The sequence below is a fragment of the Rana temporaria genome, chromosome 8 (genome assembly GCF_905171775.1).
Source record: "Rana temporaria chromosome 8, aRanTem1.1, whole genome shotgun sequence".
Lineage (NCBI taxonomy): Eukaryota > Metazoa > Chordata > Amphibia > Anura > Ranidae > Rana > Rana temporaria.
In genome coordinates this window covers 168,227,612-168,252,332 of record NC_053496.1, presented here as the reverse complement: position 1 = coordinate 168,252,332, position 24,721 = coordinate 168,227,612, and the positions used below count along the sequence as shown (strand labels likewise).

The window sequence follows — 24,721 nt, the reverse complement described above, 5'->3', positions numbered from 1 at the left end:
AGGAATCATCACTGATCGTAGACATCTCTTCTTCTTCAATTTTCACCACGATCAGGTCGTCGCTCTAATAAAGACACAACATCTTTTCTAAATTCTGTATCAGAAAGCAAACGAATGCCAGGTTTAACCCTTTCCTGCCTAAGCCTATTTCAGACAATTGGACAAGTTAAAATTCTTTTTTTTTTTTGCTAGAAAATGACTTAGAACCCCCCCAAACATTATATATATATTAGCAGAGAATCTAGAGAATAAAATGGCAAATGTTGCAATATTTTATGTCACGCGGTATTTGTGCAGAGGTGTTTTAAACGCAACTTTTTGGGAAAAATACACTTTCATGAATAAAAAAAAAAATTAAACGGTAAAGTTAGCCCATTGTTTTGTATAATGTGAAAGATGATGTTACGCCGAGTGTATAGATACCAAACACGTCACGCTTTATAATTGCACGCACTCGTGGAATGGCGACAAACTACGGTACCTAAAAATCTCCATAGGCGACGCTTTAAATTTTTTTTACGGTTACCAGGTTAGAGTTACAGAGAAGGTCTAGTGCTAGAATTATTGCTCTCGCTCTGACGATCGCAGCGATACCTCACATGTGTGATTTGAACACCGTTTACATATGCGGGCGTGACGTCCGTATGCGTTCTTTGCTGCGCGAGCTCGTCGGGACGGGGGCGCCTTAAAAAAAAATTATTTATTTTTTCTTATTTATTTTATTTATTTTTATAATAAATTGTGTTTTAAAAAAATAATAATTTGATCACTTTTATTGCTGTCACAAGGAATGTAAACATCCCTTGTGACGGTAATAGGTGGTAACAGGTACTCTTTATGGAGGGATCGGGGGTCTAAAAGATCCCAAATCCCTCCTTTATGTCGCGTACACACGACCGTTTTTCATGTCATGGAAAAAAACTAAGTTTTTCTCGACGTGATTCCTCTCAAGCCTGCCTTGCATACACACGGTCGTGATAAAAAAATGCTCGAGCAAAGTGCGGTGACGTACAACGCGTGCGACGGCACTATAAAGGGGAAGTTCCATTCGAATGGCACCACCCTTTGGGCTGATTATGCAATGAGGCGCAGCCAATGTTAAGTATGGCCGTCGTTCCCGCGTCGATTTTTGAAATTTTACGTTGTTTGCGTACGTCGATTCACAAAACTGATGACGCAAGTTACGCTCACGCCGAAACCAATGACGTCCTAGCGACGTCATTGGGAGCAATGCACGCCGGAAAAATTCACGGACGGTGCATGCGCAGTTAAATCGGCGCGGGGACGCGCCTGATTTAAATAATACACTCCCCTTAGCCGCGGAATTTGAATTCCGCCGGAGGATTAACGATACGCCGCCGCAAGTTTTGAGGTAAGTGTTTTGTGAATTACCCACTTGCCTCTAAAACTTGCGGCGGCGGATCTTAAATCGCATAGGTTACGCGGATCTAAAGATCCGCTAACCTATGTGAATCTGGCCCATTGTGTTATCGCGTGTTAGTAAAAGTTTGGTGAGAGACGATTCGCGCTTTTCAGTCTTCGTGCTTTTCAGTCCGTTACAGCGTGACGAATGTGCCATCTCCATTACAAACGCTAATTTTACCAGAACAAGCGCTCCCGTCTCATACCTTGCTTCTGAGCAATGCGCGTTCCCCCCCCCCCCCCTAGTTAAAGCGTACACGACCGTATTTTCACGACGTGAAATAGAACATCGTGAAAAATGCTCTGGAGCATACACACAATCTTTTTAATGACCAATTTTAAAAATGGCATTTTTCTCGCCATGAAAAACGGTTGTGTGTACGCGGTATTACGCCAAAAACGGCCATTACGAATTTTGTATATTTTTTTAAATCCGGCGCCATTGGCAGCCGAGTAAACCGGAAGTTACGTTGTGACGTCGCTCCCATGTTTACATTCAGGAGACTGGATCGGAGCCGTTTACGGGACAACAACTGAGTGGCTTTTAGCCGCATCGGTTGCTATGCCTGGATAGCCAATCACCCCGCTCTAAACAACGGTGCCTGTAGCTGCGGGCATCATCCCGCTATAACCCCCGAAAGCCGAGGATGCATATGTGCGTACGTTCGGCGGCAAGGGGTTATTTAGGACCTTCATTCTCACCTACCTGATCCTCCTGAAGGATCTCCTGATGTTCCTGTGTGGAGTCCCGGGAATACAGAGGACGGGGACATCTCTCTGGTGGGTTCCCATTACTGGATCCATCTGTAGGAAACACACACTGGCTGAATACATTGGGCCGGATTCAGAAAGAGATACGCCGTCGTATCTCTGAGTGCGCTCGGTCGTATCTATGCGACTGATGCAGAGAATCAGGTTACGCATAGATATTCCTAAGATCCGACACCGTCGTACCTTAGGCTGCAATTTCAGGCTGGCCGCTAGGTGGCGCTTCCGTATTTTTACGCAAGGAATATGCAAATTAGTATTTACGCCGATTCAGAAACGAACGACCGCCCGGCGCTTTTTTTTTTACGTCGTTTGCGTTCGGCTTTTTCCGGCGTATAGTTACCCCTGCTATATGAGGCGTAGCTAATGTTAAGTATGGCCGTCGTTCCCATGCCGAGTTTTGATTTTTTTACATTGTTTGCGTAAGTCGTTCGCGAATACGGCTGGACGTAATTTACGTTCACGTCGAAAGCATGACGATTTGCCAACGTCATTTGGAGCATGCGCACTGGGATATGTCCACGGACGGCGCATGCGCCGTTCGTTGAAAACGTCAAAAACGTGGGGTCAGTACTATTTTACATAGTACACGCCCCCAACCAGCCTATTTTTAATTAGGCGGGCTTACGCCGGTCCAGTTACACTGCGCCGCCGTAAGTTTTAGCGCAAGTTGTATGTGAATACACAACTTGCTGCTCAAACTTACGGCGGCGTAGTGTATCTGAGATACGCTACGCCCGCCTAAAGATAGGCGAAGGTATCTGAGTCCGGGCCATTGTTTCTATTAGCTAGATTCATAAAGAGTTAGGCGGGCGTATCAGTAGATACGCCGACCTAACTCGGAATCTGCGCCGACCTAAGTTTAAGTGTATTCTCAAACTGAGATACACTTAAACCTAGCTAAGATACGACGGCTTGCGCCGTCCTATCTTAGAGTGCAAAATTTAGGCTGGCCGCTAGTTGGCGCTTCCATTGCGTTCGGCGTAGAATATGTAAATCACTAGATACGCCTATTCACGAACGTACGTCCGCCCGTCGCAGTAAAGATACGCCGTTTCCGTAAGAGATAGGCCGCCTAAAGATAAACATGCCCCCTAGCTGGCGTAACCAATGTTAAGTATGGCCGTCGTTCCCGCGTCGAAATTTGAAAATGTTACGTTGTTTGCGTAAGTCGGTCGTGAATGGGGCTGGACGTAATTTACGTCCACGCCGAAACCAATACGTCCTTGCGGCGTACTTTGCCGCAATGCACACTGGGATATGTACACGGACGGCGCATGCTACGTTCGTAAAAAACGTCAATCACGTCGGGTCACAGTTAATCTACATAAAACACGCCCCCCTCATCCTCATTTGGCGCGCTTACGCCGGCCTAGTCACGCTACGCCGCCGTAACTTAGCAGGCAAGTACTTTGTGAATACAGCACTTGCCTAGCTAACTTACGGCGGCGTAGTGTAAATACGATACGCTACGCCGCCGAAACGATGCGCCCGCCTACCTGAATCCAGCTATATGTCTTTATATCAGAGGATGTGTATCTAGGGGGATCCTCAATACTCTTCTCTGCTATATAAGAAATGAAAGTCTCCTCTTACCCGGAGACGTGAGGGGCGGCCGCTTCTCCATCATGGCGTCCTTGTAGAGATCCTTGCGTCCTTCTATATACTCCCCACTCCTCTGGGTCTCTCTGAAATATATTCGGATTACAGACACAGTAAGGCTTAGTTTACACTTGTAGTGGGAGTGGCGGTAAAAATAGGCGCGTTTTTACTGCCCCCATTATGCTGCAGAGGCAGCTGGAGGGGACTGCACACATGCCATGGCTGTGTAGCAAGAATGACCCCCTGTCAGTGGCGGTGCGTCTATAGAGGGCGCCCCCTCTTGCTCCTGCAACGCCACTGAAAACAATACATAGATTCATGCATTGCATGAATCTATGTATTATCGCTGCTGCCGCCCACTATTCAGATGCCTGAGGGCTGTAATCAGCTTCCAAATAATTAAACAGGGGACGCACAGGGTGTGCATTCCCTGGTTAACACTGACACGCATCTCAGCCAGTCGGGTTCACCGGATCTGGTTACCGGTAACCTGATTGGCTGAAGCGACATCAAGGGCGGGAGAAGACATTGAGGGATCGTGGAGGAGGATGGCTGACCGAGAAAGGTAGGTGCCGGGGGGGCAATCTGGCGGTATTTTGGGGCAATCTGGCAGCAATTGATGGGCACAGTGGCGACAACGGCATGGCACAGTGGCGACAATTGATGGGCACAGTGGCTACAATGGCATGGCACAGTGGCTGCGTTTGGCATGCCACAGTGGCGACAATTGATGGCACAGTGGCTGCGTTTGGCATGGCACAGTTGCGACAATTGATGGTACAGTGGCTGCGTTTGGTATGGCACAGTGGCGACAATTGATGGGCACAGTGGCGACAATGGCATGGCACAGTGGCGACAATTGATGGGCACAGTGGCTACAATTGATGGGCACAGTGGCTGCGTTTGATGGCATGGCACAGTTGCGACAATTGATGGGCACAGTGGCTGCGTTTGATGGCATGGCACAGTGGCGACAATTGATGGCACAGTGGCTGCGTTTGATGGCATGGCACAGTGGCGACAATTGATGGGCACAGTGGCTGCGTTTGATGGCATGGCACAGTTGCGACAATTGATGGGCACAGTGGCTGCGTTTGATGGCATGGCACAGTAGCTGCGTTTGATGGCATGGCACAGTGGCGACAATTGATGGGCACAGTGGCGTCAATTGATGGCACAGTGGCTGCGTTTGATGGCATGGCACAGTGGCGACAATTGATGGGCACAGTGGCTGCGTTTGATGGCATGGCACAGTGGCTGCGTTTGATGGCATGGCACAGTGGCGACAATTGATGGGCACAGTGGCGTCAATTGATGGCACAGTGGCTGCGTTTGATGGCATGGCACAGTGGCGACAATTGATGGGCACAGTGGCTGCGTTTGATGGCATGGCACAGTGGCTGCGTTTGATGGCATGGCACAGTGGCAACAATTTTATGGCACAGTAGCGACAATTTTATAGCTGCGTTTGATGGGCACAGTGGCCGCGTTTGATGGGCACAGTGGCCGCGTTTGATGGGCACAGTGGCGGCAATTGATGGGAGCAGTGGCGGCAACTAATGGGCACAGTGGCGGCAATTGATTTTTTTTTTTTTCGTTTGTTTGCGCCCCCCCCAAAAATGTGAGTACCAGCCGCCACTGCCCCCTGCCATGATAGGCGCGCGGTTTCGCTATTAAATATAACTCATTAAAGTGAACCAACAAGCCAAATTCGAGTCCCACAGTTGTGGCGCATTAGCTGTGAAAAAAAACCCCCACAGGCATTCAGGAGGCAGCGGTATCACCTCCACGACGCCTCTCAGCCACGCCTACACCGCTCTCTGAAAAACGATCCACTACTGATCTCTCTTCGAGGACCAATGCAGGTGTAAACAAGCGTATCTTAAAAACATATATTATCCATGGCATTATAGTACCAGATGCCAGGTTCTGTTCTATACAGATGTCTTACCTTTTGTCTGTAACTGTTTTAATTCTACAGGCGATGAGAGAATGCAGCCTGCAGCCTGATAATATATTATTGTGTAACACATAATTATTACCTTTCTCCTCACTGGACACACATTCTCCAGCCTCACAACGAATCAGGGAGTTTCTCGAACTAAAAATATTGCAGGTATCTCCTAATCTCCTTCTTTGGTCTACAACAAAATGGCCGCCGCCGCCCCCATCTGCAGTGAGGACAACTTCTTGAAAATCAAAGTATGTCATTATATTTAAATAACAGCCACGCAGAATTGCAAGAGCGTTTTATGAACCACAAAAATACATTGAAATCTTTATAATAGGGATTTGGCGATACTGCGCGGCAGGCGTCACTATGGCAACCCGGAAGCGACTTGGAACGCACACAACGGAAGTGCAGGATTCACAGGGCGGAAGTAGGAGGGGTGTTTTTAGTGATGGGAAGAACAATGTTATCATAATAATAATAATTATTATTATTATTATTATTATTATTATTATTATTTTTATTTTATTAAATTAACTGAAAAAATAATTCCGTTTTATAATACAAATATTCAATAATAAAAATAACCATTAAATTAAATTCGTTTTTTTTCATTCTTAAATAATAATAATAATAATAATAATAATAATAATAATAATAATAATAATAATAATAATAATAATTATTATTATTATTATTATTATTAATAATATTATAAAGATAATAATTATTATAATAAAGTAAATCAGAATAATATTTTAATTTATTGTAATAATAAAAAATAATATAAATATATATTTTAAATTACATAATAATAATAATAATACTACTACTAATAATAATAATAATAATAATAACAACTACAATATTAATAATACAAACAATATTATAAAAATTATTTTATTAAATGAAATTAAATCAAAACAATACTTTAATGTATTAATACAAATATTTAAAAATGAAAATGATTAGTAATTTATTAAATTACTATACTAACTAATAATAATCATAATCTTATGATTATTATTATTATTGTTGTTATATCATATATTTATATTATTGCTACTTCACACTTTACACACCACTATTCATTGCCAGTATATTAAAGCCAATCAGATTAAAGCTGGACTTGTTCTAGTGCTTGTTAGGAAATAACCAGACTTGTCTGATTGGTTGTTACAAGCAACACATCATATTCCCCCCCAAGCTAAGGTGACCAGATCTGTAACAAGTGGGGCTTCCACCCTGGGCGTTGTGGAGGTAACAAATGCAGCCTACCAGTGCCTATCAATTCAGCCTCACCAGTGCCCATCAAATGCAGCCTCACCAGTGCCCATCGAATGCAGCCTCACCAGTGACCACCTAATGCAGCCCACCAGTTAGGGTTGCCATCTGTCCAGGATTCACCCGGACAGTTCGGGTTTGGGATCTTGTGTCCGGGTTTCAGTCTGCCTGAAACCCGGACACATTATTTAGACTGGGCTGTGGCTCCCCAAGTAACTGAGGTAGTCACACAAAAATCAGTTGCCATTCGGGAGATGCAGGCCGCTGTCTGGGAGCAGGTTTGGCATCACTGAGGGGGAGCCACGATGTAAGCAAGAGCAGTTTGGCCACACCCACTGTTTGCCGCAGCGCGCTGCAATACCACTGTCCTTGAGGCACCCAAAGATGCCCCAGGTCTTTTATTATCCGATTGTGTATACTACGAAAAAAAACGTACCTTGTGCCGCTAAAGTGTTCGGGTTTGGCTCGAAGACAAGGTGGCAACCCTACCACCAGTGCCGATCAATGCAGCCTCCCCAGTGCCCATCAATGCAGCCTCAGCAGTGCCCATTAATGAATGAATGTTTGGTTGCTTCCCTTCATTCGGGAGTCGGGACACAAAAACAGTCCTCCGCCGCCGTTGCACCTCTGACACTGTGTGCAAACGGAGCGGTGGCTGCCTGCTGATGCTGAGACTTAGTTGCTTGCTGCAGAGAAAAGAGAGTAGGAAAACCAGCGGCCAGACGCCCTAGGTGGCAGTACGCCCCAGGCGGCTGCCTAGTTTGCCTAGTGGTAGCACCAGCCCTGAGTGTTAGTGCTTATACAGGGGTAATGAGCTTTTCCTGTCCGTCCCCCACATGACAGGGTTGGAGCCTGGCTATTGGCTACTTAGAGCTCAGCTGTGCATTCTGGGGAAAAGGGGGGAGCTGGTCATGTGTCGTCACCGTCCCCCAAACCCAGAAGTACCCGGTATTTCTGAGGGCTCCAACAGGCTGTAGAAGGAGATTGACAACAGGCCAGGAGAGGGTTGTAATTGGGGTAACCTTTAATTTTCCCCTTTCAGGGTTAATCAACCTGAGAGATAGACAGTAAAGCACTTGGAGGGGACTGTCACTGGTAGGAACCCCGGTGCTGTGATGTCTTGCCCCCCACAATGACGTCATACTTTCACTGACAGGCTAGGGGCCTCCTGGTATGTCCCACTTCCACAATGATGTCATACCTTTACTGACAGACCAGGAATCTCCTGGTTTGTCCCACTCCCACAATTACATCATACCTTGACTTATAGGCCAGGGGGCTCCTAGTTTGTCCCACTCCTGCAATTACGTCATACCTTGACCAAAAGGTAAAGGGCCGTCTGGTTTGTCCCACTCTCACAATGACATCATCCCTTGACTGACAGGCCAGGGGATTCTTGGTTTGTCCCACTCCCACAATGATGTCATACCTTGACTGACAAGCCAAGGGCCTTCTGGTTTGTCCCACTCCTGCAATGATGTCATACCTTGACTGACATGCCCAGGGTCTCCTGGTTTGTCCCACTCCCACAACAATGTCATACCTTGACTGACATGCCCGGGGTCTCCTGGTTTGTCCCACTCCTGCAATGATGTCATACCTTGACTGACAGGCCAAGGACCTCCTGGTTTGTCCTGCTCCCACAATGCTGTTATATTTTGACTGACATGCCAGGGGCCTCATGGTTTGTCCCACTCCCACAATGACATTATACCTTGATTGACAGGCCAGGGGTTTCCTAGTTTGTCCCACCTCCACAATGACATCATACCTTGACTGACAGGCCAGGGTCCTCCTGGTTTGTCCTGCTCCCACAATGCTGTTATATTTTGACTGACATGCCAGGGGCCTCATGGTTTATCCCACTCCCACAATGACATTATACCTTGATTGACAGGCCAGGGGTTTCCTAGTTTGTCACACCTCCACAATGATATCATACCTTGAGTACCAGGCCAGGGTCCTCCTGGTTTGTCCTGCTCCCACAATGACATCATACCTTGACTGACAGGCCAGGGGATGCCCGGATTGTCACACTCCCACAATGAAACGTCATGGGGGTCCCCCCAAAATCCACACCGGACCCTTATGCGAGCACGCAGCCCGGTCAGGAAAGCGGGTGGGGACAAGCGAGCATCCCCCCTCCTGAACCGTACCAGGCAGCATACCCTTTAAAATGAGGGGTGAGTGCTTTGGGGCAGGGGGGCGCCCTGCGGCCCCCCCACCCCAAAGCACCCTGTCCCCATGTTGATGACAGGGCCTCTTCCCGACAACCCTGGCCGTTGGTTGTCGGGGTCTGCGGGCAGAGGGCTTATCGGAATCTGGGAGCCCCCCACCCTATGTGAATGAGTATGGGGTTTTGAAAGTAATTTATTAGGCAGCTCCGGGGGTCTTCTTCCAGCTTCGGGGGTCTTCCGACTCTCCGCTCTCTCTCCGGTGCTTTCTCCCGGGCCCCTCCACCACCTTCTTGAAGCTCTTTTACTAGTGGGGGGGCCCGGTCATCTCCGCCATCTTCTTCCCTCTTTCTCCTGTCCCGATGTTGACTCGACGAGCTCTCCCGCTGTAATGCCTTGAGCGTGACCATTTATATAGGCATGGAGCGTGGGGACCACTGTAATGCCGTGTGCACGACCATTTATATAGTCATGGGGCGTGGTCACCGGGTGATGCCCCATCATGCCCCGGGACTGTAATGTCATACGGGCGGGGTCACCCGGTGACCCCGCCCGTATGACATCACAGTCCCGGGGTATGATGGGGCATCACCCGGTGACCACGCCCCATGACTATATAAACAGTCGCGCACACGGCATTACAGCAGGAGAGCTCGTCGAGTCAACATCGGGACAGGAGAAAGAGGAAAGAAGACGGAGGAGAAGACCGGGCCCCCCGCTAGTAAAAGAGCTGCAAGAAGATAGTGGAGCCAAGGGCCTGGTATGCTCTTGGAGGGGGAAACCATGCCGTTTTTTCATTTAAAATAAAGATTCATACCAAACACAGTGCCTGGATCCCCGTTAATTGAAAGTCGGACATATGTTGGCTTCAAGTCGAAGTCGGATCCAAGGTACTAGTGTCGTGTTGCACCAGTGTGAACCCGGCCTAACAGGGAGATCAGATTACACAGACAGCTGATTGAATAATGGTGAAAATACAGCATTATGGAATTATCTGCACACATGATACCCAAATGACTCTTATAATCGAGGAAAAAAAGCCTTTCAAAAGTAAACGGGATTTTTATTGTATCTCAAAGGATAAATAAAAAGTGATTGCATACATACTGTAGTCAAATGTTTTTGGATAAAATAAATAAATAAATTATACATTTTATTTCCGACATTTAGGATTAAACTTTTCAATTTTCACACATGAAGTTCCTTGGTTGTGTTTCCCTTTGTATTACAGGAGTTTGGTTCCTGTGTTATTGCATAGTCGTAGTTGATAAGCACATGAGCTATATAGACTTCCACTTGAATGTTATGTTATAATAGGACGCATCAGCATTAGGGTTGCCCTTAAAGGACTGCTTGAATCTGTAAGATGTCCAGAGCAAGCCCGCCACTGGCCCAGATTCAAAAAGCAATTGCGCCTCTGTAACCATAGGTTACGCAGCGCAATTGCTTACTTGCTCAGGAACATCGTAACGCCGACTGCAGCCTAAAATCTTCGTGGCATAAGGCTCTTATGCCACGCAGATTTTAGGCTGCATTCTTGCGTTGACCGCTAGGGGGCGCTCCCATTGTGATCAGCGTATAGTATGCAAATTGCATACTAACACCGATTCACAATTGTTGCGCGGGCCCTGCGTACGCAAGTTACGTCGTTTCCGTACGGCGTGCTTAGCGTAAGGCTGCTCCTGCTAATAGCAGGCGCAGCCAATGCTAAGGATACCCGTCGTTCCCGCGTCGCGACGTTCGAATTTTACGTCGTTTGCGTAAGTGAATCGTGAATGGCGCTGGACGCCATTCACGTTCACTTTGAAGCAAATGACGTCCTTGCGACGTCATTTGCCGCAATGCACGTCGGGAAAGTTTCCCGACGGAGCATGCGCTTTACGATCGGCGCGGGAACGCGCCTAATTTAAATGATTCCCGCCCCCCAGGGCAAAATCGTTGCCCTGTGCCTCCGCAAAAAAAAGAGCAAATCTCTTTGAATCTGGGCCACTGTCAGAAATCCAGAGTCCCCCACCCAACCTTACATCACAATCCACAGCCACATACCATGTGCTGCTGCCAGGAAGGAGCTGGGAAGCAGAAATTGCAGGGTCTGGAGAAGGACAACAAAAAGGGCTGACATCTGCTGAATGCTGAGACAAGGTGGTGCCCCGGCTGCAGAGAGGTACAGGATCTGTAGGAGGGGTGGGGGGGGGGGGGGGGGGGTCTCTCTGCGGCTATAGAGAGAAGTGCAGAGTCTAGCGGAGGAGTTCCGTCGACTGCTGAGACTAGGTGGGGGTTGAAACCAGGGGGGTGCAGCAGATATAGGAGGGGTGCAAGGACCACATGAAATGGACTGGAGGGCCAGATTCGGCTGTGGTCCTTGTGTTTTGACATGTAGGTTTATCAGTGGCGGCTAGTGCTCAAAATATTTGGGGGGCGCAAACAAAGGAAAAAAAAAAACATTAATTGCAGCCTCACTGTGCCCTCAAACGCAGTCAATGTGCCCATCAATTGTTGCCACTGTGCCATCAAACGCAGCCACTGTGCCATCAAACGCAGCCACTGTGCCATCAAACGCAGCCATTGTGCCATCAAACGCAGCCACTGTGCCATCAAACGCAGCCACTGTGCCATCAAACAGAGCCACTGTGCCCATTAATTGCCGCCAGTTTGCCCCCTCAATTGCCGCCAGATTGTCCCCCCCCCAGCACTTACCTTTCTCGGGTCAGCCATCCTCCTCCACGCTCCCTCAATGTCTTCTACCGCCCTTCATGTCGCTTCAGCCAATTAGGTGACGGGTAACCAGACCCGGTGAACCCGATTGGCTGAGACGCGGGTCAGTGTTAACCAGGGAACACACAAGCCTGTGTGCCCTCTGGTTAACTATTTGGAAGCCGATTAGAGCCCATAGGCTGTAATCGGGAAGCCTATCAGAGCCGCTGGCTCTGATAGACACTTCCAAAACCAACCAACTGCTGTTATTCTGATGGCCGGCGCTCAACAGGGGGCCGGACACCTGAATAGTGGGCGGCAGCAATACAGATTCATGCAATGCATGAATCTATGTATTGCTGATTGACGGGTGCAGGAGAGAGGGGGCGGCACTCCTGCACCCACTATAGACGCACCGCCACTGGGGTTTATAAAGCGTAGATACCTTTTTATATAGTCGTACAGATAAAACCGATCTTTTGAGGGCAACCATAATGCTGAAATTGAGTTTGACACCCCTTTATCATATTAAGTAATTGCCTCTGCATTTAATTATTCCTGGCTTTAGTATTAACTTAGGTTGTGAAGGGCGGGTACAGACCGGCGTGGGGGTGCTGCAGCTGCACAGAGAGGCGCATCTGTAGAAGGAGTACTTTCTTCCGCTCTTCTGTCGACTACAGAGATGGGGGAAGGGGGAGCAGAGATGAGCATTGCAGCGGCTGCATGGAGAAGCGTAGGATCTTGAGGAGAAGTTCTGTCCCCTTTCTGCTGAGACAAGGGGGTTGCTGCAGTAATAGTGCAAGGGCCACATGAAATGACCTGGAGGCAGATTTGTCCCACGGGCCTTGTGTTTGACACGTGGGTTCAGAGGCAGCTCTAGGCTTTGTGAGGCCTTAGGCAAAACTTGACATGGGGCCCCACTCACGCACATGATGGGAAAAATAATTAGGACAAGAGCCTCTTCCCCACAACCCTGGTCGGTGGTTGTGGGGGGGGTCTGTGGGCAGGGGGCTTATCGGAATCTGAAAGCCCCCTTTAACAAGGCATCCCCCCAGATCCTGCTCTTTATTAACTAAGGGGCGGGGGCCACCAGGTGATGTCACCCGGTGAACCAGCCCCTTGTGACGTCATTGACTGAGGGCATTCTGGGTCATTGACATCACAAGGGGTGGTGTCACCTATATTCACTGGTTGTTAGGGACGCTGGCGGGCCCCCGCTCCTGAGTCAGGGCTCTTAACGATGCCTGAGCACAGCAGCGTTAAAGTCCCCCGTCCCTCAAAACCGGCGTAATGCAATGGGCAAATTAGGCGGCTGCGAGGCCTTAGGCGACCGCCTAATTAAAGAGCCGCCTCTGCGTGGGTTAGTACCTTGGTTGTATTTTTACTGCTGTCTGAGCCCTCCTTGGGAAGATTTTCCTTCACTTCCTGTCCTGGTGACAATGCTGGCACCAACACAAAATATGAGGGGGAAATTGCCAAAAGACACAGGCCCGGATTCAGAGAGAATTTACGCCGGCGTATCCATAGATATGCCGCATTAATTCAAATCTGCGCCGGCGTATCTTCTTTCTGTATTCAGAAAGCTAGATACGCCGACATTAGCCTAAGATACGACTGGCATAAGTCTCTTACGCTGTCATATCTTAGGGTGCATTCTCACGCTGGCCGCTAGGTGGCGCTCCCGTCGTTTTCGGCGTAGATTAGGCAAATTACCTGGTTACGCCGATTCACAAACGTACGTGCGCCCGGTGGTAGTTTTTTACGTCGTTTGCGTAAGTCGTTTTCGTCGTAGCGTTGCTCCTGCTATTAGGTGGCGCAGCCAATGTTAAGTATGGACGTCGTTCCCGCTTCGAAATTTGAATTGTTTGCGTCGTTTGCGTAAGTCGTTCGCGAATAGGGCTGGACGTAATTTACGTTCACGTCGGAACCAATACGTCGTTGCGGCGTACTTGAGAGCAATGCACACTGGGATATGTACACGGACGGCGCATGCGCCGTTCGTAAAACAAGTCAGTCACGTCAGGTCATAACACATTAGCATAAAACACGCCCCCCCCTTCCACATTTGAATTACGTGGGCTTACGTCGGCCCCATTTAGGCTACGCCGCCGCAACTTACGGAGCAAGTGCTTTGTGAATACTGCACTTGCTCCTGTAAGTTGCGTCGGCGTAGCCTAAATACAATACGCTGTGCCGCCGTAACTTAAAGCGCAGCTACCTGAATCTACCCCACTAATAACAATTACCAAGGACAGTAATACAATTCTGATGGGGCTCTAGCCTACACTTTTCACACAAAAAACATCTGGACAGTGGCCCGGATTCAGGTACGACTTGCGCATTATTTGCGGAGGCACAGGGCAACGATTTTGCCCTACGCCCCCGCAAATAATTTGCGCTGCCCTCGATTCACGGAGCAGTAGCTCCGTAAATTGCGAGGGCGCGCCGGCAAAATTGCCCGGCGTAAGCGCGCGCAATGTAAATGATCCCGCCGGGGGCGGGTATCATTTAAATTAAGCGCCGCTCCCGCGCCGAGCGTACAGCGCATGCTCCGTCGGGAAACTTTCCCGACGTGCGTTGCGGCAAATGACGTCGCAAGGACGTCATTTGCTTCAAAGTGAACGTGAATGGCGTCCAGCGCCATTCACGATTCACTTACGCAAACGACGTAAAAATCTAACGTCGCAACGCGGGAACGCCGGGTATCCTATAGCATTGGCTGCGCCCGCTATTAGGATGTGTAACCTTACGCGAAACCCGACGTACGCAAACTACGTAATTTGCGTACGCAGGGCTCGCGCAACTTTGTGAATCGGTGTTAGTATGCAATTTGCATACTATACGCTGATCACAATGGGAGAGCCCCCTAGCGGTCATCGCAAGAATGCAGCCTAAGATATGCGTGGCATAAGAGCCTTATGCCACGCAGATTTTAGGCTGCAGTCGGCGTAACGAGTTCTCTGAATCAGGAGAACTCGTTACGCCGGCGCAAGTCAGCAATTGCGCTGCGTAACTATGGTTACGCAGGCGCAATTGCTACCTGAATCTGGGCCAATGACAACAAATGATCACTTGCATGGACTCAAACCAGATCTTATTTTTCGAGCCTCCCTGCGCATGCTGATCCTATCAACTACTGGGATGAACTTGCAGCAACATTTACGTTACAGGTAAAGGCTTTACCAACTTCTGTCTTTTCGGGCTCTTTGGGTTGAGAACAAGAGACGTCCTCTATGAAGAATCGCCTCCTAAACCTATAAAAGGTGCCTTCACCTCGTATGCGTTCTCTCATGATTAAGCATATCTGACCGGTGCCTGAAACACTTACTGCACTTTGAACAGGAGTATGGCTTCTCCCCTGTGTGAGATCTTTGATGGACTACGAGGGAGGACTTCTGGATGAAGCACTTCCCGCATTCGATGCACGCATATGGCATCACTCCTGTATGAACCCTCAAGTGCTCGTTGAGGGTGGATTTTCTAGCAAAGCACTTCCCGCATTCGTCGCAAGCAAACGGCCGCTCGCCGGTGTGAGATCGCTCGTGCCTAGCGAGGTCGAGTTTGTACGCATAGCATTTCCCGCACTCCGAACACGGGTGCAGCTTCTTGTTCTTATGGTCCTTCTGATGGAACAGAAAAGCCGCTTCTAGCGAAAAGTTCCTCCCACAATCCTGACACGTATTTGGCTTCACGTACACGTGAGCCCTGCAATGTTTGTGAAGCTCCGACCTCTGCCTAAAGCACTTCCCGCAATCCGAACAGGAGTACGGCTTTAGGCCCGTGTGAGTCCTCTGATGTTCCACCAGGGAGGACTTCTGTATAAAGCTCTTCCCGCATTCGCAGCACGAGAACGGCTTCTCGCCTGTGTGGATCCTCTGGTGGGCATCGAGGGTAAACTTCTTCGCAAACATCCGTCCGCATTCAGGGCAAGCGAATGGCCGCTCGCCCGTGTGGACCCTCTCGTGCAGGAGAAGACGCGACTTGTACGTGTAGCATTTTCCACATTCGGAACATGAATAAAGTTTCTTCTCCGTGTGTTTTATCTGCCGATGCCTGAAAAGGCTCGACTTAATAGTAAAACATTTTTCGCACTCCGAACACGGGAATGTCTCCCCTTCGCAAGGTAGGTGGTGAATGACCGAGTAGGAGTGGTCAAAAGGCCAACCCCCCTGCGTAGAGGTGTGAGATGACAGATCAGCGTTGGGAAGTACTGGGCAGAGATTTGGGGCGATGGAGTTTTCTTCTGAGGAATCGGAGGTGATGTCGTCATCATCATCGTCTTCTTCTATCTCAGCATGTACTGTACGGTGCGCTTGAGTCTGATCACCTGGAGGAAACAAGAGATGGGAGGTTTCAGCCCTTTTTCATTTTCCTCTGGAGTTCAGATAGTACACAGCACTTGGCAAAAGAACATACATGTAACCACTTAACCCCCGGACCATATTGCTGGTCAAAGACCAGAGCACTTTTTGCGATTCTGCACTGCGTCGCTTTAACCACTTAACGCCAGCCACTTGACTATTTACGTCCGCAAAATGGCACACACAGGCAGATGGGCGTATATATACGTCCCTGCCTTCTAGCGGGTCGGGGGTCCGATCGGGACCCCCCCCGCTGCGGGCGGATTCACGCGGGGAGCGATCCGGGACGACGGCGCGGCTATTCGTTTATAGCGAAAAATGAGGAACAAAAACTGAATGGCCGCACTCCAAAATACTTAAAAAAGTTGTCCTTAATATTCAACTGTACACACACAGTCACTGCAACCAACAGAATACAGGATACCCAACGCGTTTCGCACTTACAACTCAAGCCATGATTAAGCACTAGTTGTAAGTGCGAAACGCGTCGGATATCCTGTATTCTGTTGGTTGCAGTGACTGTGTGTGTACAGTTGAATATTAAAGACAACTTTAAGTATTTTGGAGTGCGGCCATCCAGTTCTTGTTCCTCATTTTTCGCTATTACTACAAGCACCGCCAGCACCTTGGTAGCTCAACTGCCCTTGATTGCTCACGGGGCTCACCTGGAGCGGTGAGAAAATCTCTGTCTGGCTATTCGATTCTAGCCGCCCCATCGCGATCGCTCCCCGGAGCTGAAGAACGGGGAGAGCCGTATGTAAACACGGCTTCCCCGTGCTTCACTGTGGCGGCGCATAGATCGAGTGATCCCTTTTAAAGGGAGACTCGATCTATGACATCAGTCCTACAGCCACACCCCCCTACAGTTGTAAACACACACTAGGTGAAACATAACCCCTTCAGCGCCCCCTGTGGTTAACTCCCAAACTGCAATTGTAATTTTCACAGTAAACAATGCATTTTTAATGCATTTTTTGCTGTGAAAATTACAATGGTGCCAAAAATGTGTCAAAATTGTTCGAAGGGTGTCCGCCATAATGTCGCCTTAACGAAAAAAATCGCTGATCGCCGCCATTAGTAGTAAAAAAAAAAAAAAAAATTAATAAAAATGCAATAAAACTATCCCCTATTTTGTAAACGCTATAACTTTTGCGCAAACCAATCGATAAACGCTTATTGCGATTTTTTTTACCAAAAATAGGTAGAAGAATACGTATCGGCCTAAACTGAGGTAAAAAAATATTTTTTATATGTTTTTGGGGGATATTTATTATAGCAAAACGTAAAAAATATTGAATTTTTTTCAAAGTTGTCGCTTTATTTTTGTTTATAGCGCAAAAAATAAAAACTGCAGAGGTGATCAAATACCACCAAAAGAAAGCTCTATTTGTGGGGAAAAAAGGACGCCAATTGTGTTTGGAAAACACGTCGCACGACCGCGCAATTGTCAGTTAAAGCAACGCAGTGCTGAATCGCAAAAAGGGGCAAGGTCCTTAACCTGCATAATGGTCCGGATCTTAAGTGGTTAATTGTGTCCCCAGATAAGGATAATCTAGGACTGCTTGCTGCATTTAGTGTTTATTACTCACCTGTGCTGATCTCTGGAAGAACGTCCTCCTCTTTAATCCTCACATGCCCTTCTTCCTCGGCTTTGAAATCTTTGCAAGTCAGTATGGTACATTCGAGGTCTGCGGGCAAAGACAACAGTAAAAAATTAGACTAAAAAACAAAGAAAATGAATAATGAAAAAAGAAACGAGTCAGGTCACCTGAGGCCAGGTGACAGATGTACACCGTTGGGGTCAGGAGTGCACTACTATGATAGTGGACCCTATAGCTGACTGCTGCGGATGGAACCCTAGGTGGTGCAGGAAGGTAGGTCTACTGGGGCGCCAACACTGATCCCACAGGGGGCTATAACATAAGATTCCCCAGGGTGCAGAGTCTAAGAGCCAGCAGGTGTTCACCAGAGCCTCTAGTGGTGAGGATGGACTACGCTGCAGCTGTCCGCAAAAAATTAGAACCTGCTTTTTTTATTGTCGTTTTTCACGTCGTTCTTTTACTTGTTGTGAAAATCGCTCATGTGTATGCTTTTCCGAGGGGAAAAAGCGCATTGCTCAGAAATTAGCAAAAGCGTCCCAAAGGGTGGTGCCATTCGAATAGAACTTCCCCTTCATAGTGCAGTCGTACGCGTTATACCTTACCGCGCTTTGCTCAAGCGTTTTTTTTTTCATGAACGTGTGTATGCAAGGCAGGCTTGAGAGCAATCACGACGAATCACGTCGAGAAAAACTTTGTTTTTTTTGCAGGACAGGAAAAATGGCGGAGGCTCTTTACCATGTGATCAGCCGTGTCCAATCACAACTGATCACGTTGTAAACAGGAAGAGCCGTTGATCGGCTCTTCCTCACTCGCGTCTGACAGACGCGAGTAGAGGAGAGCCGGTCGGCGGCTCTCCTGACAGGGGGGGTTCGCGCTGATTGTTTATCAGCACAGTCCCCCCTCGGATCGCCACACTGGACCACCAGGGAGTGCCCCCCGGTGCTCAATAGAACAAAAATAGAAAAAAACTATTACATTTTTTTTTTAACACAATCAATGCCAATCAGTGCCCACAAATGGGCACTGACTGGCAACATGGGCACTGAATGAAATTATGCCCAGCAATGCCATCAGTACCACCCCTCAGTGTCCATCAGTGCCACCTCTTAGTGCCCATCTATGCCCAGTGCCCATCTGTGCCACCCGTATGTACCCATCAGTGCCACCCATAAGTGCCGCCCATGAGTGTCCATCAGTGCCACCAAAGAGAGCCCAGTGCCGCCTATGAGTGCCCAATCAGTGCCGCCTATGAGTGCCCATCAGTGCCCTATGTTTTTTACAACCCAAAAAACTGTCGTGTGTACGCGGCATTAGAGTTTTCTTGTTCAGCGCATGTTAAACAGTGTTCATGGAGGAATCTTCTCTGGTGACTCTTATATTCTGACAGCTTTCTACTCCCGCAGCTGTCAGATCGACTGAACAGTGGTGTGCCGATAGGACCACCCACAGCTGAAATATCAGCTGATTCATTTGGGAAATTGATCAAATTTGCATCCTGTATGGTATGGCCAGCTTTAGTAGGAAGGCCACAAAGCTTTACTTTGGGACTACAGTGATGAATGAGCATATTACATAAAATGTAATGTACCTAGGAAATGTTAAATGTTGTGGTGACTGAACAAGGAGGATCTGGGACTCTTCCCTGGATTTAGTCCTTATTACTCACCCGTGCTGATCTCCATAGGAACTTCCTCCTCTTTAATCTTCACATGTCCTTTTTCCTCCTCCTTGACTTTGAGTATCCTTTGAGTGTCTCCGGGGTCTGTGAATAAAGAAGAGAGTGAAGCCCCCTGTACTGAGATGTATGAGAGACCCCAGAGAGTGTGTGGGGGGGGGGAGACTGGTCACGTCTCTTGGCTGGTAACACACAATGACATGATGTGAGGAGGAGAGCCGGAGTCTAATAGAGGCTGATGGCCACTGGACACTGGGGGTTATTTATTAAAACTGAAGAGTGCAAGGTCTGGTAAAGCTCTTCATGGAAACTAATCAGCTTCCAGGTTTTATTGTCAAAGCTTAAAGCGGTGGTTCACCCTAAAAGACAAGTTTCTACCATGAAATCCAGCATACTAGCGAGAGCTACAGTATGCCTTTATTTTATTTTTTTGCGCCGTACTCACAGTTTTTTTTTTTTTTAAAGGTTAAGCCGTACTCACAGTTTAATCCCTTAGTTAAGTTTCAGACTCCCCGTGGGGAATGGGCGTTCCTATGAAGAGGGGAACATGATTGACGGCCGGCTATGGCACGTCACGCTTCCTGAAAATAGCCGGAGTAGGACTCTGCTCTTCACGGCGCTATACGGCGCCTGCGCACAGACTAGGAGCTGACTGTGCAGGCGCCGTGAAGAGCCAAGTCCTATTTCGGCTATTTTCGGGAAGCGTGACGCGCTATAGCCGGGCGTCAATCATGTTCCCCTCTGCATAGGAACGCCTACTCCTCGCGGGGAATCTGAAACTTAACTAAGGGATTAAACTGTGAGTACGGCGCAAAAAAATAAAATAAAGGCATACTGTAGCTCGCGCTAGTATGCTGGATGGCATGGTAGAAACATTTTTTTTTTTTAGGGTGAACCCCCGCTTTAATTGAACAAGCTGAACTTAGAACCTGATTGGCTACCATGCAGAGCTGCACCAGGTTTAGTAAATCTGCCCCACTGTCTCCTCATCACTGTCTAATGATAGAGGAGGGGGGAGAAGAAGAGATTGTTGTAGTGACTGAACAAGGAGGATCTGGGACTCTTCTCTGGATTGGGATTGCATTCACACCTGAGGGACGCAACGCGTTTGGCACCAAAGTACCTTTTTTTTTTTTTTTTTTTGGCACCGAGTCAAGTGCGTTTTTGCAGATTTGGGGTGCCTTTAAAAAATAAGAGATTGTTGTAGTATCTGAACAAGGAGAATCTGGGACTCTTCTCTGGATTTAGTGTTTATTACTCACCTGTGCTGATCTCAATAGGAATTTCCTCTTCTTTACATGGCTTGTCACTCATCACATATGGCTCTTCTTCATCTTCAACTTTTACAATAATGAGATCTTTCCCCTAAATAAATCACATAATATTCTGGATTGTGTAGTCGTAATTGCTTATTAGTCAACAAAAAAGCAAGATCGTTTTAGTTCATAATTATATTTTAGATATAGGTTCCATCTACCTGATCTTCCTGAGGGATCTCCTGATGTTCCTGTGTGGAGTCCCGGGAATACAGAGGACGGGGACATCTCTCTGGTGGGTTCCCATTACTGGATCCATCTGTAGGAAACACACACTGACTGAATACATTGGGCCAGATTCTTGTAGATCCGCGTATCTTTGCGCGGGCGTAACGTATCCGATTTACGTTACGCCTCCGCAACTTAGACGGGCAAGTGCTGTATTCTCAAAGCACTTGCTCCGTAAGTTGCGGCGGCGTAGCGTAAATCGGCCAGCGTAAGCCCACCTAATTCAAATTTGGAACAGGGGGGCGTGTGTTATGAAAAATAACCATGACCCGACGTGATTGACGTTTTTCACGAATGGCGCACGCGCCGTTCGTGGAACTCTCCCAGTGTGCATTGCTCCTAATACGCCGCAAGGACGTATTGGTTTTGACGTGAACGTAAATTACGTCCAGCCCCATTCACGGACGAGTTACGCAAACAACGTAAAATTTTCAAATTTTGTCGCGGGAACAACGGCCATACTTAACATTGGTACGCCGCACTTACGCCTCATAGAGCAGGGGTAACTTTACGCCGGGAAAAGCCCAACGTAAATGGCGTAACTGTACTGCGTCGGCCGGGTGTACGTTCGTGAATTCGCGTATATAGCCGATTTACATTCTTCGACGCGTAAATCAGCGTACACGCCCCTAGCGGCCAGCGTAAATATGCAGTTACGATCCGACGGCGTAAGAGACTTACGCCTGTCGGATCTAAGGGAAATCTATGCGTAACTGATTCTAAGAATCAGGCGCATAGATACGACGGCGCAACTTAGAGATACGACGGCGTATCTGGAGATACGCCGTCGTATCTCGTTTGTTAATCTGGGCCTTTGTTTCTATGTCTTTATATCAGAGGATGTGTATCTAGGGGGATCCTCAATACTCTTCTCTCCTTTACAAGAAATGAAAGTCTCCTCTTACCCGGAGATGTGAGGGGCGGCCGGTTCCCCATGATGACGTCCTTGTAGAGATCCTTGTGTCCTTCTATATACTCCCACTCCTCCATGGAGAAATAGACAGTGACATCCTGACACCTTATAGGAACCTGACACACACAATGATACCGTCACCATCCAGACACATCCCTTGTCTGTTACTGGATAATGTCCCAGAATTCCCGGCACCGCTCACCTCTCCTGTCAGCAACTCTATGATCTTCTGGGTGACTTCTAGAATCTTGTTGTTGTTACTCTCAGATATCAGAGAAGGAGGTGGGGACTTCGCGATGTGGCTCTTGCTCCTGCTAAGTTCATCGGACACATACCTGTGGCTGTTGGATGTCACATGATCACCAGATGTCTTTAGTACAAAAAAGTCCTTTGAATAGAGAAAAAAAAAACACTTATAGGTAGATTCAGGTACGTTCGAGTAACTTTGCGGCGGCGTAGCTTAAGGAATTTAAGCTACGCCGCCGTAAGTTAGCGAGGCAAGTACATGATTCACAATGTACTTGCCTGCTAAGTTACGTCGGCGTAGCCTGAAATCGGCGGGCGTAAGGGCGCCTAATTCAAATGTGTTTGAGGGGGGCGTGTTTTATGTTGATGGCGCTTGACCTCACTTTTTTTTATTACTGCGCATTCCCCCGGGCGCCTACATTTCCCAGTGTGCATTGCGGCTAAGTACGCCGCACGGGCCTATTGATTTTGACGTGGATGCAAATCCCGATTCACGGACGACTTACGCAAAAAATTCGAATTTCGACGCGGGAACGGCGGCCATACTTGACATTACTATTCCAACTAGGGCCTAGCTCTAACTTTACGCGGCCTATCTCTTACGTAAACGGCGTAAAAGTACTGCGTCGGCCGGGCGTACGTTCGTGAATCGGCGTATCTTCTCATTTACATATTCTACGCCGACCGCAATGGAAGCGCCACCTAGCGGCCATCCAAAATATTGCAATCTAAGATAGGACGGCGCAAGCCGTCGTATCTTAGATATGTTTAAGCATATCTCTGTTTGAGCATATGCTTAAACATAAGTCGGCGTAGATTCTGAGTTAGGTCGGCTTATCTACTGATAAGTCGGCCTAACTCTTACTGAATCTACCTATTATTTTACTGTTTAAAAATATATAAAATCACTTCATGTAAACTTGGGAGTAGACATAAGAGTGATGTCATGTGACCTCCCAGAATCCTCCTCACCTCTCCGGTCAGGTCTGTTTTATTAATAGAGATACGAGTGATGTCATGTGACCTCCCAGAATCCTCCTCACCTCTCCGGTCAGGTCTGTGTTTTATTAATAGAGATAAGAGAGATGTCATGTGACCTCCCAGAATCCTCCTCACCTCTCCGGTCAGGTCTGTTTTATTAATAGAGATAAGAGAGATGCCATGTGACCTCCCAGAATCCTCCTCACCTCTCCGGTCAGGTCTGTTTTAATAATAGAGATAAGAGAGATGTCATGTGACCTCCCAGAATCCTCCTCACCTCTCCGGTCAGGTCTGTTTTATTAATAGAGATAAGAGAGATGTCATGTGACCTCCCAGAATCCTCCTCACCTCTCCGGTCAGGTCTGTTTTATTAATAGAGATAAGAGAGATGTCATGTGACCTCCCAGAATCCTCTTCACCTCTCCGGTCTGTGTTTTATTAATAGAGATAAGAGAGATGTCATGTGACCTCCCAGAATCCTCCTCACCTCTCCGGTTAGCAGGTAGATGATCTCCAGGGTGAGATTTAGTATCCTCTCAGTTTTGTGACCTCGCTCCTTCTCCATCCTCATTTGGATGGTTTACTGTTCCCTAAAACAAATATCTATAAAAAAAAAAAAAAAAAAAATCGGCCAGAGATGATAAAATATTAGAAATCGACAACACAGTGGCTCGTTGGTTAGTTCTGCCTTGCAGTCCTTGGTTCGAGTCGCAGTCAGGGCACTATCTGCATGCAGTTTGCATGCTCAGTCTATGGTCGTAGAGGGAGAGGGAGATCGAAATATAGAAAGGGAACAATGGAGAGTGGAGATAGACAAAGAAGGAAGAGAGAAACAGAGACAAAAGATGAAGAAAAGAGAGAAAAGAGATGGAGAAGAAATAGAAGTGAAAGATAAAAGAACTAGGTAAAGACGGAGAATAAATAAAACACAATCTGGATCTGGACTCTTCATTAGAGGTGCGCATCATCACTGGTCTCACGATTCAATTTGATTACGATTATCTGGTCAACAGTTTGATTCCGCAATGCATCACGATTAATGACGAGCTCCCACTTGGGCCACCTAGGCGGCCCTTACTCCCTGCAATCTTCTGGGACAAATCACAGGTCCCAGAAGATTGCCCGGCTATGCAGGGCAGCGCAGTGAGGCATGCACGCCCTGCTGTGAAGCTGCAAGCTGTCACAGCCGGATGCCCACCGAAGTATTGCCAGTGCCGTGGACAGGCAGGCGAGAGAATGGAGGGTTCGGGTGGCCACGTCGCTGGATTGTGGGACAGGTAAGTGTCTTTTTGCGGACAGGCAGGCGAGAGAATGGAGGGTTCAGGTGGACACGTCGCTGGATTGTGGGACAGGTAAGTGTCTTTTTGCGCACACTCGTGGAATGGCAACAAACTATGGTACATACAAATCTCCATAGGCGACGCTTTAAAAAAAAATAATAATGGTTACCAGGTTAGAGTTACAGATGAGGTCTAGTGCTAGAATTATTTCCCTCGCTCTGGCGA

At 47.8% G+C, this 24,721-nt stretch overlaps 4 protein-coding genes across 9 annotated transcripts in view; 1 reads left to right on the top strand and 3 right to left on the bottom strand.

Annotated features, from left to right (window-relative positions):
* LOC120909847 overlaps window positions 1–5,929 on the bottom strand; it is a 42,165-nt gene extending 36,236 nt beyond the window's left edge. The window contains exons 1-3 of the mRNA XM_040321580.1: window positions 5,835–5,929; window positions 3,787–3,878; window positions 2,129–2,226 (exon numbers count right to left, since the gene is read on the bottom strand). Coding sequence (XP_040177514.1) covers window positions 2,129–2,226; window positions 3,787–3,820 — 132 coding nt within the window. The 5' untranslated portion in view covers window positions 3,821–3,878; window positions 5,835–5,929. The remainder of the gene's footprint in view (window positions 1–2,128; window positions 2,227–3,786; window positions 3,879–5,834) is intronic.
* The window catches only part of LOC120909855 (zinc finger protein 436-like), an 865,309-nt gene that overhangs the window by 665,909 nt on the left and 174,679 nt on the right, over window positions 1–24,721 (top strand). The window lies entirely within an intron of this gene.
* LOC120909932 (zinc finger protein 239-like) overlaps window positions 1–24,721 on the bottom strand; it is a 350,937-nt gene that overhangs the window by 271,613 nt on the left and 54,603 nt on the right. The window lies entirely within an intron of this gene.
* The window catches only part of LOC120909864 (oocyte zinc finger protein XlCOF22-like), a 40,991-nt gene continuing 31,151 nt past the window's right edge, over window positions 14,882–24,721 (bottom strand). Inside the window, exons 7-11 of the mRNA XM_040321617.1 lie at window positions 21,010–21,107; window positions 20,795–20,897; window positions 19,524–19,619; window positions 17,846–17,944; window positions 14,882–16,222 (exon numbers count right to left, since the gene is read on the bottom strand). Coding sequence (XP_040177551.1) covers window positions 15,165–16,222; window positions 17,846–17,944; window positions 19,524–19,619; window positions 20,795–20,897; window positions 21,010–21,107 — 1,454 coding nt within the window. The 3' untranslated portion in view covers window positions 14,882–15,164. The remainder of the gene's footprint in view (window positions 16,223–17,845; window positions 17,945–19,523; window positions 19,620–20,794; window positions 20,898–21,009; window positions 21,108–24,721) is intronic.